Source organism: Aspergillus undulatus (genome assembly GCF_047715775.1).
Source record: "Aspergillus undulatus strain CBS 261.88 unplaced genomic scaffold BDV17scaffold_20, whole genome shotgun sequence".
Lineage (NCBI taxonomy): Eukaryota > Fungi > Ascomycota > Eurotiomycetes > Eurotiales > Aspergillaceae > Aspergillus > Aspergillus undulatus.
In genome coordinates, this window is record NW_027396624.1 from 375,850 (window position 1) to 390,470 (window position 14,621).

Below are 14,621 nucleotides of genomic sequence, written 5' to 3' on the forward strand. Positions count from 1 at the left end.
TCGACTGGTCAAGGATCACTTTAACCGCATTAACTTAACATTCAACTTCACTCTGTAAGTTACACTTTTGCCAATCCGTGGCTGTTGTTGTTTTACCCCTAGCTAACCAGTATGCATAGCCTTCTCATTGCAAAGAGCAGTCTTTTTCTGCGGCAGCAGACGATGTTCATGGCACTGCCACTCCTCTAACATCTCTGGATCAACTATATTCACAACCTGAAAACACAGCAAGAATGAGAGCTGCCCATGTTCTAAACCGAGCCTAATGAGAGCGAAGCTCTGACCTGAAACAGCTCATTCTGATCACGCAAATCCGGCTCTATTTGCTCTAACAGAGCTTTTCCTTCCATTGTATCTGTATTGGTCATTCTTCAGGTTAAGGTTGATATAGGAAATGAAGGGGAAGGTCTCTCTCCCTTTTTGAGGCCCTATTAACCAAACTTGTGCTTATCCACCACTTTCAATTCTTTCACGTGGATTTGAGCGACGCTCCGTTGAGGCTGCCTTGTCTGGCAAATACCACGGCTCTTGGATAAACGTGTGGGCCTATATCTCCATTCACACGATATCTGTGAAAAGATGCCTTCTAACAATGAGATGGATATCGATTCGGGCTCTTCAGCTAGCAGACCAAAGCTCGGCCTTCTCACGCATACCCTTGTTCCCAGTCCAATTGTCCAATGGATTCTCCCGGCTCGCCTGCGAAGCAAAATTCAAAATGACGTTGTCTTCGTCGGCGAACGCAACCTCCAAATCAAAGAGGCAATTGCAGGAACACACTTGGAGGATGTTACGTCCAAATCAGACTTTGATGCCTCTATCATGGCCGCCAAGGTCATCAACATCAGCACCGAGTTGCCCTGGGAAGCTCAGATGAGAATTGGGTCAGGTGCTGCAGATGTTGCGTCAGAACTGCAGAATCCGCCTCCTCAGATAATGGTCCTCAGCCTCGCTTCGAAGGATCTGGTGTTTCTTTACTATTCAAGCAACGCGGGCCAATTTGTTCATTATCATCGGCCATTGCCAAGCGATGTCAGTACTTTTGAGCGATTTGGTCGAAATATTGCTGTCGAGCCAAGGTAACTCATACGACCCTAGTTGCTTGAGGGTAGGACACTGACCCCGTTGCAGATCTAGGGCAGTCGCTGTCAGCGCCTCTTCTGGCCACTTTGGTATATTCATGTTGAAGGCGCCTTCTGTTGTGCAATCGCAGATGTTGGAAGACCGTCTAGACCCAATAGCAGAGGTGCGAACAGTAGATAGCAGAGTAAATTGCTTCTCAGGCATTCACTAACGGTCACCTTTGCTGTTCTAGGAGCGCTTCTTCCACCTTGATGGCGACATCATCTTCATGGACTTTCTCTATCCGGAGCCCGAAGATGGAGATAAGATCATCCTTCTTCTCTTGGTATCTCACAATCAAGCAACGCAAGCTATATGCTACGAATGGAGTGCACACCATACGCTTCGACATTCTCATCCTCGTGTAACAATGAAGAAATTGCCATATGAGGACAGACTACCCACCATGATGATTCCGTTGACGAAGGCCTCCTCTTTCATGCTGGTATCCACGACTACAATGACCGTTTACAAAAACAAGCTCGACTATCCCGGACAACCAATGGCATACCCACTCCCTCTTCCTGACCGTGCGCAGCAGAGGTCACCTCTTTGGACTCGCTGGGCAAGGCCTTTGCGCAATAGGATGTACAATAAAGAGCACGATGATATCTATCTCTGCCGCGAGGACGGCCGGCTAGACTACTTGGGCGTCGGTAGGGGAGGCGAGATCAATACTCAGGTTAACCTTGGGAACCTCTGTTGTGATGTTGATGCTGCCTTCGATATTCTAGATTTCGGTTATGAGGGCGACGATCTTCTTCTGGCTGCTGGAAATACTGGCGATGGCGCACTATTTGTCCAGAAAGCCCGAGACCAACCTCGGTGCGTTCAGAAATTCCTGAATTGGTCACCTGTTACCGACTCCGTTATTGTGAAGCCGCCCCCGAGCGCGACAGCTGAATCAGACGATATTGTGGGTGACCGGATCTTCGTTTGCTCTGCATCTTCATCTGCCCATGGTGCTGTGGTGGAGTTGCGCCATGGGGTTGAAGCGCAAGCTGGAACAGCGGTGCACTTGGACGAACTTTCGGGTGGCAGAGATATTTGGGTTATGCCGGACAACATTAATGGAGGGGTCTTCACGTTAATGTCCGACCCTGTGTCTTCAACACTCCTATATTTCTCAGCCAACCAAGAAGTATCTGCGATGGACGAAACCAGTTGTGGATTGGACCCCAACTCTGCAACCCTGGCAGCGGCGTACATGGCTTCAGGTACTCTTATCCAGGTGACCGGTAAGGCGATACTTGTGGGCGCGACGCATGAATCAAAGCCCCATACTCGCTCTGAATTGAGTCCCGGTCAAAGCATAACGGTAGCTGCTGCTCATGGCCCAACATCACTTGTGGTTACTGCAGTACGAAGTCAACAAGAAATGCACGTTTATGCCCAGACGATCAAGATAGAGACTGATATTCAGCTTTCCGACGTCATCCCACCGTTTAGCATTGATTACGAGCCTATTTGCATGACGATTGAAAAGCTTGCCATCGGCGTCCTTCTCTTCATTGGCAGTGGCGATGGCAGGGTTCGAGTCTACGGGATAGATGACAACTTCAGACTTCTTCTTGATATGCCTATCTCTGTTGAGAACAACGACGACATCTCCAAGGCTATTGATGGTCTTGCAGTTATTGCTCACTCGGATTGGTCGCGCAATAAGGCCGTTCTGCTATGCGGTCTACGGAGTGGCTTTCTGATCATATTTGGCATCTCGGTAGAAGTTAATAATCTTGACTCTCCCCTGGGTATGTTTCCTGTTCTACTTGATCCTAGTTAGGAGCTATACTAATGCTTATGTCTAAAGCTATGCAGCAAGCCACACTCAAACATCTCGGCTATACATCTGTCAGAGTGCAAGGCGCAGAGAGCATCGGTTTGTTGACGTGCGGTAACAGCTTCTGGCAGGTAACATGCTCTCACAAGGACGTGACATCTGACTGTGCTAGTCAAAGGATATGGATTACCGACCAGAACAATGTAAGTCATATCACTTCGCTACTCCTGCGCAGAATCTGACATTCTCAGCCTGCCTACTACCCAAGAGTCATACAAAGTTTTGCGATGATGAGGTCCGATTATGCAGATGTCAATGGCTTTTTCGGCAATCTTTGGTGCGTTGCGGATGGGCAGATCATGAACTGCAACCTCGATCACGCGGTCAAAACCATTCCCCGGAGACTCAGTCTACCTGGCAGTGCACACAAGGTAGCTTATTCGCAATATCTAAAAAGCTTAGTTGTGGCATACAGCCAAACCGCGTATGATACAGATTCAGACCCCGTGAAACGTTACACCAGACAGTACATCGATTTCCTCGATCCGGACACTCAGCTTCCCCTCGACGAATCTTCTGATGGCTCAGGTGATCAAATAAACAAGCCCTGGCGGCCTCAAGGTGCGGCTGGCGAGAAGATTAGCTGCATTCTGGAATGGACCCCCAGAAAAGGCGACGAAGAGTATCACTTCATCGTCATTGGAACTGCACGTCGCAACCAGCAAGACCGAGGTCGGGTCATCTTTCTTCAAACCTCTCGGGGCTCGTCACCCGCTTCGCAGATTGAATGCTCTGTCAAATACATCCACAAATTCGAAGGCCCGGTCTATTCTATCGTCCCCTACGGCGACTTCACATTGATGGTGGCCACCGGCCTTGAAATTGTCGCGTTGGAACCGAAATTCGCACAGCCTCGGCGAGCTCGTTCGGCGAGATTCTCGGTCTTGTCTCCGGCTATCTCAATGTCCGCTCATGGACCATTCGTCTACCTTTCAACCGCCAGGGAGTCTCTCCTGGCACTAGAGGTCACGGAGGATAAGCTGGCCCTCCATGCATACGATCGCCAGAAGCACGATGGGCTCTCTCATATCCATATCGGTGGGGAACAGAAGCTCACGTTAGCCTCTAGCAGAGGCGGGCGAGTAAGCCTGCTCACAGAAGACGGCGTGACAGAAACAGATAAGATGCTACCTGTCGCATTATGCGAGGCTCATCTCCCTTCATCCGTCATGAAACTCACTTCCAGCTCCGAAGCGTCTCCCCTATCTTCACGATCCAAAGCATTCTACGGTACCTCTATCAATGGTACGGTTTATCGCTTCTTGACTATAGAAGAGAATGAGTGGCGGCTTTTGCACCTGCTACAGGATCTCTGTATCCGGGACCCTGTCATCTGCCCGTTCACGCCTAGACGGAAACAGCAGCGTCACCCGGTAGGACAAGAGCCTCTTGAGTTGCAGCCTTCGCATATGCATATTGACGGCGATATTCTGCGTCGACTTGTCGCGCGTGATTCTGAGTATTTGATGCGGATGTTGACTGGAGAGGAGGGCCAGTCGACTGATGCGCTCAAATTATTTGCGGACCTGGCAAAAGATGTTCTTGGGGGGTCTTCTAACCCAGCTGAGGCTGTAATGAGGTGGTTGAGGAGAGCGTTCCATGTTGAGTTCTAAATAGTCGACGGCCTGCGTGCATAAAGTTCATTTTATTCGCGGACAAATTTGGGATTTAAAAAATCCTCAGTGACTCTTATTTCTGATTCACAGCAGGAAATAATGCTATATGTTAATTCACTAATTACCTGCAAACTCCGTCGTTGTTGCCTATGACAGCATACCTTGGAGGCCTTGTGCGGCTTAACAAATCGGAATGTCCTCAAAACTCCCCGCCAAGTCCAAAATTCTTACCTTCTTCCACCCTCCCACCCTCCATTATTATCGGATCCCACCTCATCCAAGGGGAAAGAAGACACGGGGAAATTCATTATCCCTCGTTCATCTGCTCGACTTCACTGTTGAGGGTCACTGGCAAATTCACACTGTCAGTTTCGCCACTACCTCCGCCCTATCGCTGGCCGAGGAACTTCATATTGTTCGTACCCGCACAATACGCCACCAAAAATTCTACCGCGCAAAGAAACATTTAACTAACTGCCCTTGGTCATTTTCAGACCCGTCTCTCTCACATTTCTCGAATAGCGCCCTACACAACGACGAAAACCCGTTCACTATGGCGCCGAAGAAGAAGGGAAACAGGAAGCAGGAGGAGGATTGGGAAGCAGAGCTTGGAGAGAGCATCCCTCCCGCGGGCGGTGACAGCCCAGCACAGGATGCTCCCGCCGATGCTGGTGCGGATGACGGTGAAGAGGCCGCCGGAAGCGGCGGTCTGCTCGCCGCTCTGAGGAAGAACAAGAACAAGAAGGCTAAGAAGGGAAAGCCGACGAATGACTTCGTCGAGGGCGAGGACCCCTCTGCGGATGCGAATGGAGATGCTTTCGCCAGCAAGCAGCCCGAGGAGGGCACATTCGATGAGGATGATGTTTTCGCGGGTAAGAAGACCAAGCCCATCAACGCGGTTCCTACGCCGGCCACACCCGAGGAGGAAGATACTGGGCCTCGCGTGAAGACAAAGAAGGAGAAGGAGCGGGAGAAGAAGGAGAGGGAGAAGCAGCGGAAGAAGGAACAGGTACGCTTCCCTTGCTGACGTCCGCTTATCTACTTTATTGGTTTTGGTCACCAACATCATCCCGTTATGTAGGCCGCGAAGAAGAAGCCTGCCGAGCCCAAGCAGCCCCAGCAAGCGAAGAACGAGCCGAAGAAAGAAGAACCCGCTGCTGCACCCGCCGCCCCCGTGCCTGAGCCCGCTACCGGTGGCAAGAAGAAGAAGGTCCCCGCCCACTTGGCTGCCATTCAGAAACAGCAGGAAGCTCTTCGACAACAGCGTGAGGCTGAAGAACGCCGCATCGCCGAAGAGAAGGCTGCTCTAGAAGCCCAAAAAGCCCTCGATGAAGAAGAGGCCAGGAAGAAGGAAGAAGCCCGCCAACGAAAGAAGGAAAAGGAGAAGGAGAAGAAAGAACAGCTGAGGAAGGAAGGAAAGTTGCTTACCAAGGCCCAGAAGGAAGCCAAGGAACGCAATGAGCTCCGCATGAAGCAAATGCTTGCTGCGGGTGTCGGTACTGTTGCTGGGCTACAAGAAGGCGAAGCTGAGAAGAAGAGACCTGTTTACGAGAACAGGAACCGAAAGAAGGGTCCCAAGAAGCAGGAAGAGGATCTGGAAGCTGCTGCGGCTCGTGCTAAGGCTCAGCGCGAGGCAGAAGACGAGCGACGAAGAAAGGAAGAGGAGGAACGGAAAGCCAAGGCTGAAGCTGAAGCTGCCGCTGCCGCCGCCGCCGGCGAGGAGAGCGAGCTTGACGACTGGGAGAAGGCAGCCGATGCCGATGATGTCAAGGACTCCTGGGATGCCCCTAGTGATGAGGAAGAAGAGAAGCCTGCCGCTGCCACGAACGGTGAACAGAAAACGCTACCAAAACGACCAGCAGCTAAGCCCGCTGCTAAGGAGGAAGCGGAAGAGGAGTCATCGGAAGAAGACTCTGACGAAGAGTCTGATTCTGATGAAGAGCAGAGCGCGGCTCAAAAAGCCATCGCCCAAAGGAAGGCCGAGGCTGCTGAGCGAAGGAAGAAGCAACACGAGGAAGCTTTGGCAGCACGTTCAAAGGACAACCTGCGCTCCCCTATTTGCTGTATTCTTGGTCACGTCGATACTGGTAAGACGAAGCTGCTGGATAAGATTCGACAGACAAACGTACAAGAAGGCGAAGCTGGTGGTATTACCCAGCAAATCGGTGCCACATATTTCCCTGTGGATGCTCTGCGTCAGAAGACTGCTGTAGTCAACAAGGACGGCAACTTCGACTTCAAGATTCCCGGTCTGCTTGTTATCGATACGCCCGGTCACGAGTCCTTCTCCAATTTGCGATCAAGAGGTTCTTCTCTCTGTAACATTGCCATTCTTGTCGTCGATATCATGCACGGTCTTGAACCCCAGACTCTTGAGTCTATGAGACTGCTCCGTGACCGCCGTACGCCGTTCATCGTCGCTCTGAACAAGATCGACCGTCTGTACGGCTGGAAGATGATTGCCAACAACGGATTCCAGGAGTCTTTGGCCCTGCAGAGCAAGGGTGTTCAAAACGAGTTCCGTACTCGTCTCGAGCGCACCAAGCTTCTGTTCGCTGAACAAGGTTTCAACTCTGAGCTCTTCTACGAGAACAAGTCGATGGCCCGCAATGTCTCTCTCGTGCCCACCTCTGCCCACACCGGTGAAGGTGTTCCCGACATGTTGAAGCTGTTGACAACCTTGACCCAGGAGCGTATGACTAACTCTTTGATGTATCTGTCGGAGGTCGAGTGTACCGTTCTTGAAGTCAAGGTCATCGAAGGTCTCGGTACTACCATTGACGTTGTTCTCTCCAACGGTATCCTTCGGGAAGGCGATCGGATAGTGTTGTGTGGTCTGAACGGGCCTATATCAACCAATATTCGTGCACTGCTCACCCCTGCTCCACTGAAGGAACTTCGCTTGAAGTCACAATACGTCCACAACAAGGAGGTCAAGGCCGCTCTTGGTGTCAAAATCGCAGCCAACGACTTGGAACACGCCATCGCTGGTTCCCGCCTCATGGTCGTCGGACCCGACGATGACGAGGAAGACATCGAGGAAGAAGTCATGTCTGATCTTGAGAACCTGCTCAGCAAGGTCTCGAAGGATCAGCGCGGTGTCAGTGTCCAGGCCTCCACTCTTGGTTCACTGGAAGCTCTGCTCGAATTCCTTCGCGTCTCCAAGATTCCTGTCGCCAACATCTCTATCGGTCCTGTCTACAAGCGCGATGTCATGATGTGCGGTACTATGTTGGAGAAGGCCAAGGAATACGCCGTCATGCTTTGCTTCGATGTCAAGGTTGACAAGGAAGCCCAAGCCTACGCAGACGATGTTGGTGTCAAGATTTTCACCGCAGACATCATCTACCACTTGTTCGATGACTTCACCAAACACATGGCCGAGCTCACTGAGCGCAAGAAGGAGGAGGCCAAGCTCCTTGCCGTCTTCCCCTGTGTTCTCAAGACAGTCGCTGTCTTCAACAAGAAGGACCCCATCGTTATCGGTATCGACGTCATTGAGGGCAGCTTACGATTGCACACCCCCATCTCAGCCATCAAGACCAATGCAACCACCGGTGCCAAGGAAATCGTCAAGCTCGGAAGAGTGTAAGTGCAATTACCTCCCCTAACTTATATACGCATCACTAATCGCAATTCATCTAGTGTCGGTATCGAACGTGACCACAAGCCAGTCAACGTCGTCAAGCGCGGTCAGCCCTCCGTCGCCGTCAAGATCGAAGGCGCCAACCAGCCCATGTACGGCCGTCAACTCGAAGAGTCCGACACACTGTACTCCGAGATCTCGCGTGCTAGTATCGATACCCTCAAGGAGTTCTACCGCTCCGATGTCTCCATGGAGGAATGGGCTCTCATCAAGAAGCTCAAGCCCGTTTTCGACATTCCTTGATTGGATGCAGGGTTGGAATTTACCAGGGGTCGTCGTTGTGCCTGGCGGATTCGGTCTACACTGCCCTCAACCGATTCAGTCCGGGCGTCGTACCATTCACGACGTTCACTGACCCATGATGTTCCATAGCGGAACATCTGGCGGGGCGGAGAATTATGGACGGGACAGGCCAGGCGGTTATGACTCGGATGTACATGACTTAGGATTAGGACTATAAAATAGGCTGTCATTGATACCTAGCTCTTATGATTGAATTTAACAAAATCGTTTGGATAATTTTGTTGTATCTTGCAGCATCCACGGACCCTACAAGGCTGAAAATATATAGCTGCCCAACTAGGTTCGATCAACTTCAGCGCGACACTTTAGCAGAGGCATAAAAACATGGCATTCACTTGACTTTGTTTTGCAATCTCCCAACATCTCTAATTGGGAGCTTACGAGCTTGTTCCCCTTGCAAAGCCTCTTGGTATATACTCCTGAGAGCCGAGGCGGTAGTGCTACAGTAAGCAGCCCGGTAGTCGTGACATCACTCGAATATGCCGAGCCGCAACAAACCTTTAGCTAAGATATCTGCCCCAGCTCAAACTCCCCCTCCACTCATTGCATTGCATCGCTTCGCGTTGGACTGCACTCCATTGAATCACAGCCAAGAAAAACAAACAAATATAAGAATGGCCTCACTCCTTCCAATCACCCGCCGATCCATCGAGGCCGCGAATCTATTCTCCCGCGCTACGAAGACGAAGACCGCATGCACAGCGACAGCAGCAGCAAGAACACTTCCACTTCCCTCTACGAGGCAGCTCACAACCATATCGGCATCGGCATTGACATCGACTTCCAGCCTCGTACGTCCTCGATGCGCATCGCCAAAGGTTAACTCCCTGCGCTCCGCACAGCTGCCCAGATACGCTATCCGCTGGAACAGCAACAGCAATAGCGGCTTCAGCGAAAGCGAACAGAGCAGCACGTATACGCCCACGCCCAGTTTTCGGCAGTGGGTTTTTGAGGATGTACGATACGCTGTCCCTCTTTGCCCTTCTTTCTAGCTTGAGTTTTTGATTTGTTTCTATTCTACGCCAGTTATCCTATGTTAAACTGGGGCTAATCTGATTTCACTTCTAAAACGACCAGATAAACGCCCTCCTCCCCAGCACAGCAGGCGGATCGCCCCCCTCCTCACCCCAGAAATCGCTCATCCTTGTGGACGTGCGCGAGCCCGCGGAGATGAAAGGCACCGGTGTGATTCCGTCGGCCGTTGCGGTGCCGCTAGCGTCGCAGCCCGATGCGCTCTTCCTAACCCCTGAGGAATTCGAGACGAGGTTTGGGTATCCGAAACCGGGGGCTGAAAAGGATAAGAGTAAGGGGAAGGGGAAGGGGGATATTGTGTTTTATTGCAAGGCGGGCGTGAGGGCGCGTGCGGCGGCACAGTTGGCTGTTCAGGCGGGGTATGATGTGGAGAGGATTGGGGTTTATGAGGGGAGTTGGTTGGATTGGGCGCAGAATGGGGGGAGGGTGGAGAAGTGGGATGGGGAGGGGTTTGAATAGGTAGGTTGAGATCTTGAGGTGTTGATTTGTGTGTATATCAAGATTGGAACACTTCTTCGTGACATATCATATTGTTTCAGATCTGGCAATCGCATGCTTTACGTCTCTGTCGGTTTCGTGTATACGTTGCTCTCAAGATCTATGCCGTCCGCAGAGCAGTAATAACTGCTTCTAGCCGTCGGGTCCCCGCGTCCATCATACACTGCCCTCTCTGGGTAAGGGCAAAGAATCCTTTCATGCCTGACGTTGTCTTCATCGATGAAAGACACCGGCAAAGAGTGAGGAGTTCGTCCCTCTTCAACCCAGGCCACCAGATCGTCAAAAATTGTAGAAGGATACAAACCCGTCGGACTCCAGCAGTGTCCGAGGCCAGGCGCCTCAAATAGGCGATAGTAATTGCGGACAAAGGGGTCTCTCCTCGCAGTGCTCTCGTAGTAGCGTCTCGTCCCTCTTGACGGGACCATCTGATCCGCCTAGCCGCAGCAATCGGTCAGCCCCATGGGTATGCATGACAAGTTCAAGCAAAGTTAGCTAAGGCGGCCTACCAGACCATGAAATGTGAGAATTTTCCCTCCACGCTGCCTGAATTCTGATAGATCAGGATCGTTTGAACCAATTACCGACTGATACTCCTTAACAGAGTCGTAAAAGATCCGAGTGTACTCGCGCTGCGTGATAGAGTTCAGATCAAAGCTGGGATCCTTTCTGACTGCCAACCGGATCCAATCCGACGAATAGACCACCGGCAGTCCAGTACACCTTCCATCAGGAGAACATTGAGACGCGAAGCCATCGGTGAGGTTGGCCACAACATCGACCCCTTCCCAAAGACTGACACCGGGTTTTCCAGTGGATGGACCTTGCCATGCGGCAGTTGCCACGACCGCCGCTGATTCGGAAAGTGGCACTGTTTGCTCGCCGCAGGGGACGGCGCTGCCAACCAGGTCGAAGGCGTCGAACTCACAGGCGTCCATATCACTGACTATACCGTCGTGAACCCCGTCTAATTCATCGCACTGGCGGATGGCCGCATTGGTGAGGTAGTCTAATTCACACCATTGAGGATGTGAGTCGAGTTCGTTCATGACCAACTGCGTATAAAAACCGGCAACAAGGATGTTCGCCCAGTTGACAGCAGGCGAGGCCGCAGCAATTCCATTGTATGCATCGGGATATTTCTGCGCGAGAATCATTCCCTGACGCCCGCCCTGCGAGCACCCACTAAAGTACGAATGTTCGGGCGCCTGCCCGTAAAAGCTCTCGGTGACACTCTTGCCGAGAATTGCTGCATCGTTCAATGCCACAGAGGCAAAGTCCTCGAGTAGGTGTTCGTTGACGTGCCCCGGAGACTCAAGGAGCCAGTCTTCCAGTGTCTGCAAGACGGTATGACCGCAATCAGTCGAGACGGCTGCGTAGCCTTCCCCGACTGCAGCCAGCATAGCCATGAAATTGGCGGGATAAAGACCACAGTAGAACCCACCGCCGCCTATCCCCATCATTCGGCCATTCCATGTATCATTTAGTGGCAACCAGACCTGTGTGTTCACGACATCTGATTGGGAGGTATGCGTATAAGCGATAGAGACGACGCAGAACGAAACGTCTGTGACGTTTACTGGACCATGATTTGTGTAAGCACTCTCTGGGACATAGGCAGAGGCATTAGAGACGACGTTGGCATATAGAAGGTTGATTGATGCACCGGGTAGATCTGGTTGTGGGATTAGCAGCCCGGAGCATCTGAGGAAGGAATCCATCGGAATAGAGTTTGGCTAAGCAGCGATTAGCAAGCTCTCAGACATGGCAGAACATCGTCTTAAGACATTGATTGACCAGGCAGCTTTCAGTGTCACGTCAAGCGGCAATCGGAGTATTTGAGGAATTGCGCGTCATCCATCCATGAATCAGATACTGATAACAAGGATCACGAACAAAGAAAATAACAAAGAAAAGGCCCAACCAATCTGCGAAAAGAACGGCTCAACTCACTGAAGTCGCAAGCATCAGCGTGGACCTGTACTGTTGCAGGCTGCTTGCTATGAGATCACTGATCATGATGTCAGCCATTGTCTAACGAGGTCACATCAACGTTGTCTGTCTAGCTTAGAACAAAGATCCTGCGAAATAAACTTTAAAAGATCTAGGAGGGCCAGAGTCTGTTCAGTGTTCCTGGGTGACGATGCTTGATATTTATGATCCGAGTGGCTGTCCCCGATACAAAATCCCGGACAGTCGTCACACGGAGATTTTGATATTGTCTTGGAGTCCCGAAACATTGACAGACGGTTGCCTAAGCGTTCGAGTATTGGATAGCGATGAGTGATCGTCCTCTGTTGCTTGGGCTCGGGGTGAAGTGTCAAACGTAGCACGATCATGGTACGATGGAGAACACCGGGGATGTTTCACGTAAATACGAACAATTAATCCCCGAGCCCAAAGCACTGGCAACGGAGCTTGGGTTGGAAAAGAGGGAGGATTGAAGAAAGAAGCACCAGAAAGTACCTGCCCTCATGGGCTCCAGATAGTTGAACACTGCCATATTAGGAAGGTGCGATGTCTCGGGCGATGAAAGAAGAAGAAGCGACCGTCTTCCAGGTTGCGGGTCGTCCCTGCCTCGGTTCATGGACATGAGAAGGAAGAAGCAACCTGTGGATGACCGACTAAAGGAGAAAGTGACATTTGATTGTCGACGTGCACACTTTAGTATACATGTACTCCAATCACCATGCCCGCGATAACAATTAGCCTCACAGTAACACATAACATCAACGTGGACAGACCTGAGGCAGGTACACAAGCCTAACCATAAAAGATATGCAGAACAGCCGGGTTCCCCGAGTCCTTCGACCAAATCTCATAAGAGCCAAACTCTGCCCCGAGATAAATAGAGAATTGTCCATCATCGTCCGCCAGTTGGCAGGCGTTTGTAACATTTAGCAGAGGTGGGTTCGTCAACGCCAGGATAGAATAAACATCCAGAGCGTCTGTAGAGGCAGGGGCATTGCCCCCATTAACAGTGGCCTCATCCCAGTCCGAAGAGACAGCAGGAGCAACGGTCAAGTTGAAGCCAGCTCTAGGAAGCTCCGTAAAAGCTGGGAATTGAACAGTGCAGCTGACTGTTGATCGCATAATGGTCGAGTCCTTGATGGAGGTTCTGTTAATTTGAGTTGCTTGGGAAGCAGTTGCGAGAAGCGCAACGGTGAAGATAACGGCGGCGACGCGCATAGTAAGGTTTTGAATACTGATTAGAAAATTTATTTCAATCAAGAGGAAAGTATCGTTAGGTACTGCTAACTGAGGCTGTTGATGCAAATCAACTCTGCCGGCCCAGATGGTGTATTTATACTCCCGGGACTGGCGAGATCTGATTGATTTTCCGGCTTCAAGAGCCCTCGATATTCAACTGATCCCATTTGCACAGTCTTCCAGATATGTATGGTCAAGACATGCGGCCGAGGGAAACTGGTTGGGCTGGAGAAGTCACAGCCCCGAACGCATGCTTTACCCAATACGAACTGGAACCCAATCGAGATGCTGCATCGAGGCGATCGTCAATAGATAGGTTCGGAGCTGATTGGAGATGTTTCTTAAGCCTCTGAACGAGCAAGGCTTACCAAAGTCAGAATGCCACAAGAGGTGGCGGTGGTCAATGCTTGTGGAAGGTGAGATGCTTCGCTGGGCGAGTTAGCTGCCTGCGTCTCACATGCCCAGACACCTGGACACATATGCTGTGTAATTCAGGCAGAAGCGAGGCCTGAGAAATGAGAAACTTTGCCTATTAATATGAATAGGGCTGATGATGCTCAAGGGTTGCTTGCTGCAGGTGGGTAAGCTTCTTCAAGGTTAACCTTCAGATGAGGTCATGTGCCGGCCCATGGTTGCTTCCTCGCGGAGACTCTGGGATAGCCCATATCCTTCTGCCGTAGGAATATTCGTCCGCCATATGGTGCAGAGGCTGAAGCTAAGGTTTGGATCTCGAGTGTCTTTACCGTTGAAGTTCTGTAAATGAACTGGATCACACGATAGATTTGCGGTAATGGTACAAGTATACACACTATATACGCCGGGTTTGCCTCCATGATCATTAACATGATCATGATAAGTGGCATCGCGAGCGTGCTCAGACAGAAAAACGTGTCCCAGGTGCATGTGATAAGATCTAGTACCCCAAGCACATGGCCCAGAGTTACCTAGGTTATGGTTCCCAGACGTCGACTGGAGGGTCATACAAGAATACAACCGAACACTGGATGATCTTGTCCACCATTATTCTGAAGTCATGGCTGCATATCATGCCACTCGTGACCCTCGAGTCTCATGGCAGCCGTCCGGGCGCTTTTGCGTAATCCCTCAACGTATAGTCCAGGGTTCCAGAAGGTCGCAGACATACTGAGCAGTGTTGCGCAAGTCACCCAAGAGAAAGGAATCCCAATCTCTCCACTTGGTGATAGAGTGACCAAAGTCTATGTAAAGGGCTCTCAGGTTGACTCGGGTCTTATCCAGGGACTGTCTGGATATAGGGCTAGCTGTTGCTCATGGTGCCCAGACCGCGAGAGAAGGGTTGCTATGACATAGCTTTGTTAGAGTAGGCTCAGCTCCTCGT

At 51.1% G+C, this 14,621-nt stretch overlaps 4 protein-coding genes across 4 annotated transcripts; 3 read left to right on the forward strand and 1 right to left on the reverse strand.

Moving 5' to 3' along the window:
* Nucleotides 1-271: 271 nt before the first annotated feature.
* Nucleotides 272-4,814, forward strand: thtA. The gene is made up of 5 exons (XM_073765093.1): nucleotides 272-1,079; nucleotides 1,132-1,246; nucleotides 1,316-2,873; nucleotides 2,933-3,105; nucleotides 3,154-4,814. The coding sequence occupies exons 1-5, from the start codon at nucleotides 580-582 to the stop codon at nucleotides 4,573-4,575; spliced, it is 3,768 nt and encodes a 1,255-aa protein (XP_073616308.1). The 5' UTR covers nucleotides 272-579; the 3' UTR covers nucleotides 4,576-4,814.
* A 23-nt stretch (nucleotides 4,815-4,837) lies between these two features.
* BDV17DRAFT_261906 (putative mitochondrial translation initiation factor IF-2) lies at nucleotides 4,838-8,840 on the forward strand. Its single transcript, XM_073757710.1, has 4 exons — nucleotides 4,838-4,993; nucleotides 5,073-5,587; nucleotides 5,660-8,166; nucleotides 8,224-8,840. The coding sequence occupies exons 2-4, from the start codon at nucleotides 5,132-5,134 to the stop codon at nucleotides 8,465-8,467; spliced, it is 3,207 nt and encodes a 1,068-aa protein (XP_073616309.1). The 5' UTR covers nucleotides 4,838-4,993; nucleotides 5,073-5,131; the 3' UTR covers nucleotides 8,468-8,840.
* A 61-nt stretch (nucleotides 8,841-8,901) lies between these two features.
* BDV17DRAFT_75826 (rhodanese-like domain-containing protein) lies at nucleotides 8,902-10,282 on the forward strand. Its single transcript, XM_073765095.1, has 3 exons — nucleotides 8,902-8,972; nucleotides 9,050-9,483; nucleotides 9,605-10,282. The coding sequence occupies exons 2-3, from the start codon at nucleotides 9,142-9,144 to the stop codon at nucleotides 10,016-10,018; spliced, it is 756 nt and encodes a 251-aa protein (XP_073616310.1). The 5' UTR covers nucleotides 8,902-8,972; nucleotides 9,050-9,141; the 3' UTR covers nucleotides 10,019-10,282.
* On the reverse strand, nucleotides 10,068-11,938 carry BDV17DRAFT_75822 (Tannase/feruloyl esterase). Its single transcript, XM_073765094.1, has 2 exons — nucleotides 10,564-11,938; nucleotides 10,068-10,482 (listed from the first exon to the last, which is right to left on the reverse strand). The coding sequence occupies exons 1-2, from the start codon at nucleotides 11,773-11,775 to the stop codon at nucleotides 10,117-10,119; spliced, it is 1,578 nt and encodes a 525-aa protein (XP_073616311.1). The 5' UTR covers nucleotides 11,776-11,938; the 3' UTR covers nucleotides 10,068-10,116.
* Between the last annotated feature and the right edge of the window lie 2,683 nt (nucleotides 11,939-14,621).

Coding starts and splice junctions, on each gene's coding strand:
- thtA (XM_073765093.1), top strand. CDS start 580: ATGCCTTCTAACAATGAGATGGATATCGATTCGGGCTCTTCAGCTAGC. Junction 1,080..1,131: donor AATATTGCTGTCGAGCCAAG/GTAACTCATACG, acceptor ACCCCGTTGCAG/ATCTAGGGCAGTCGCTGTCA. Junction 2,874..2,932: donor TAATCTTGACTCTCCCCTGG/GTATGTTTCCTG, acceptor TTATGTCTAAAG/CTATGCAGCAAGCCACACTC.
- BDV17DRAFT_75822 (XM_073765094.1), bottom strand. CDS start 11,775: ATGGATTCCTTCCTCAGATGCTCCGGGCTGCTAATCCCACAACCAGAT. Junction 10,483..10,563: donor TTCTCACATTTCATGGTCTG/GTAGGCCGCCTT, acceptor TAGGCGGATCAG/ATGGTCCCGTCAAGAGGGAC.
- BDV17DRAFT_261906 (XM_073757710.1), top strand. CDS start 5,132: ATGGCGCCGAAGAAGAAGGGAAACAGGAAGCAGGAGGAGGATTGGGAA. Junction 5,588..5,659: donor AGCAGCGGAAGAAGGAACAG/GTACGCTTCCCT, acceptor CCCGTTATGTAG/GCCGCGAAGAAGAAGCCTGC. Junction 8,167..8,223: donor ATCGTCAAGCTCGGAAGAGT/GTAAGTGCAATT, acceptor CAATTCATCTAG/TGTCGGTATCGAACGTGACC.
- BDV17DRAFT_75826 (XM_073765095.1), top strand. CDS start 9,142: ATGGCCTCACTCCTTCCAATCACCCGCCGATCCATCGAGGCCGCGAAT. Junction 9,484..9,604: donor GGCAGTGGGTTTTTGAGGAT/GTACGATACGCT, acceptor TAAAACGACCAG/ATAAACGCCCTCCTCCCCAG.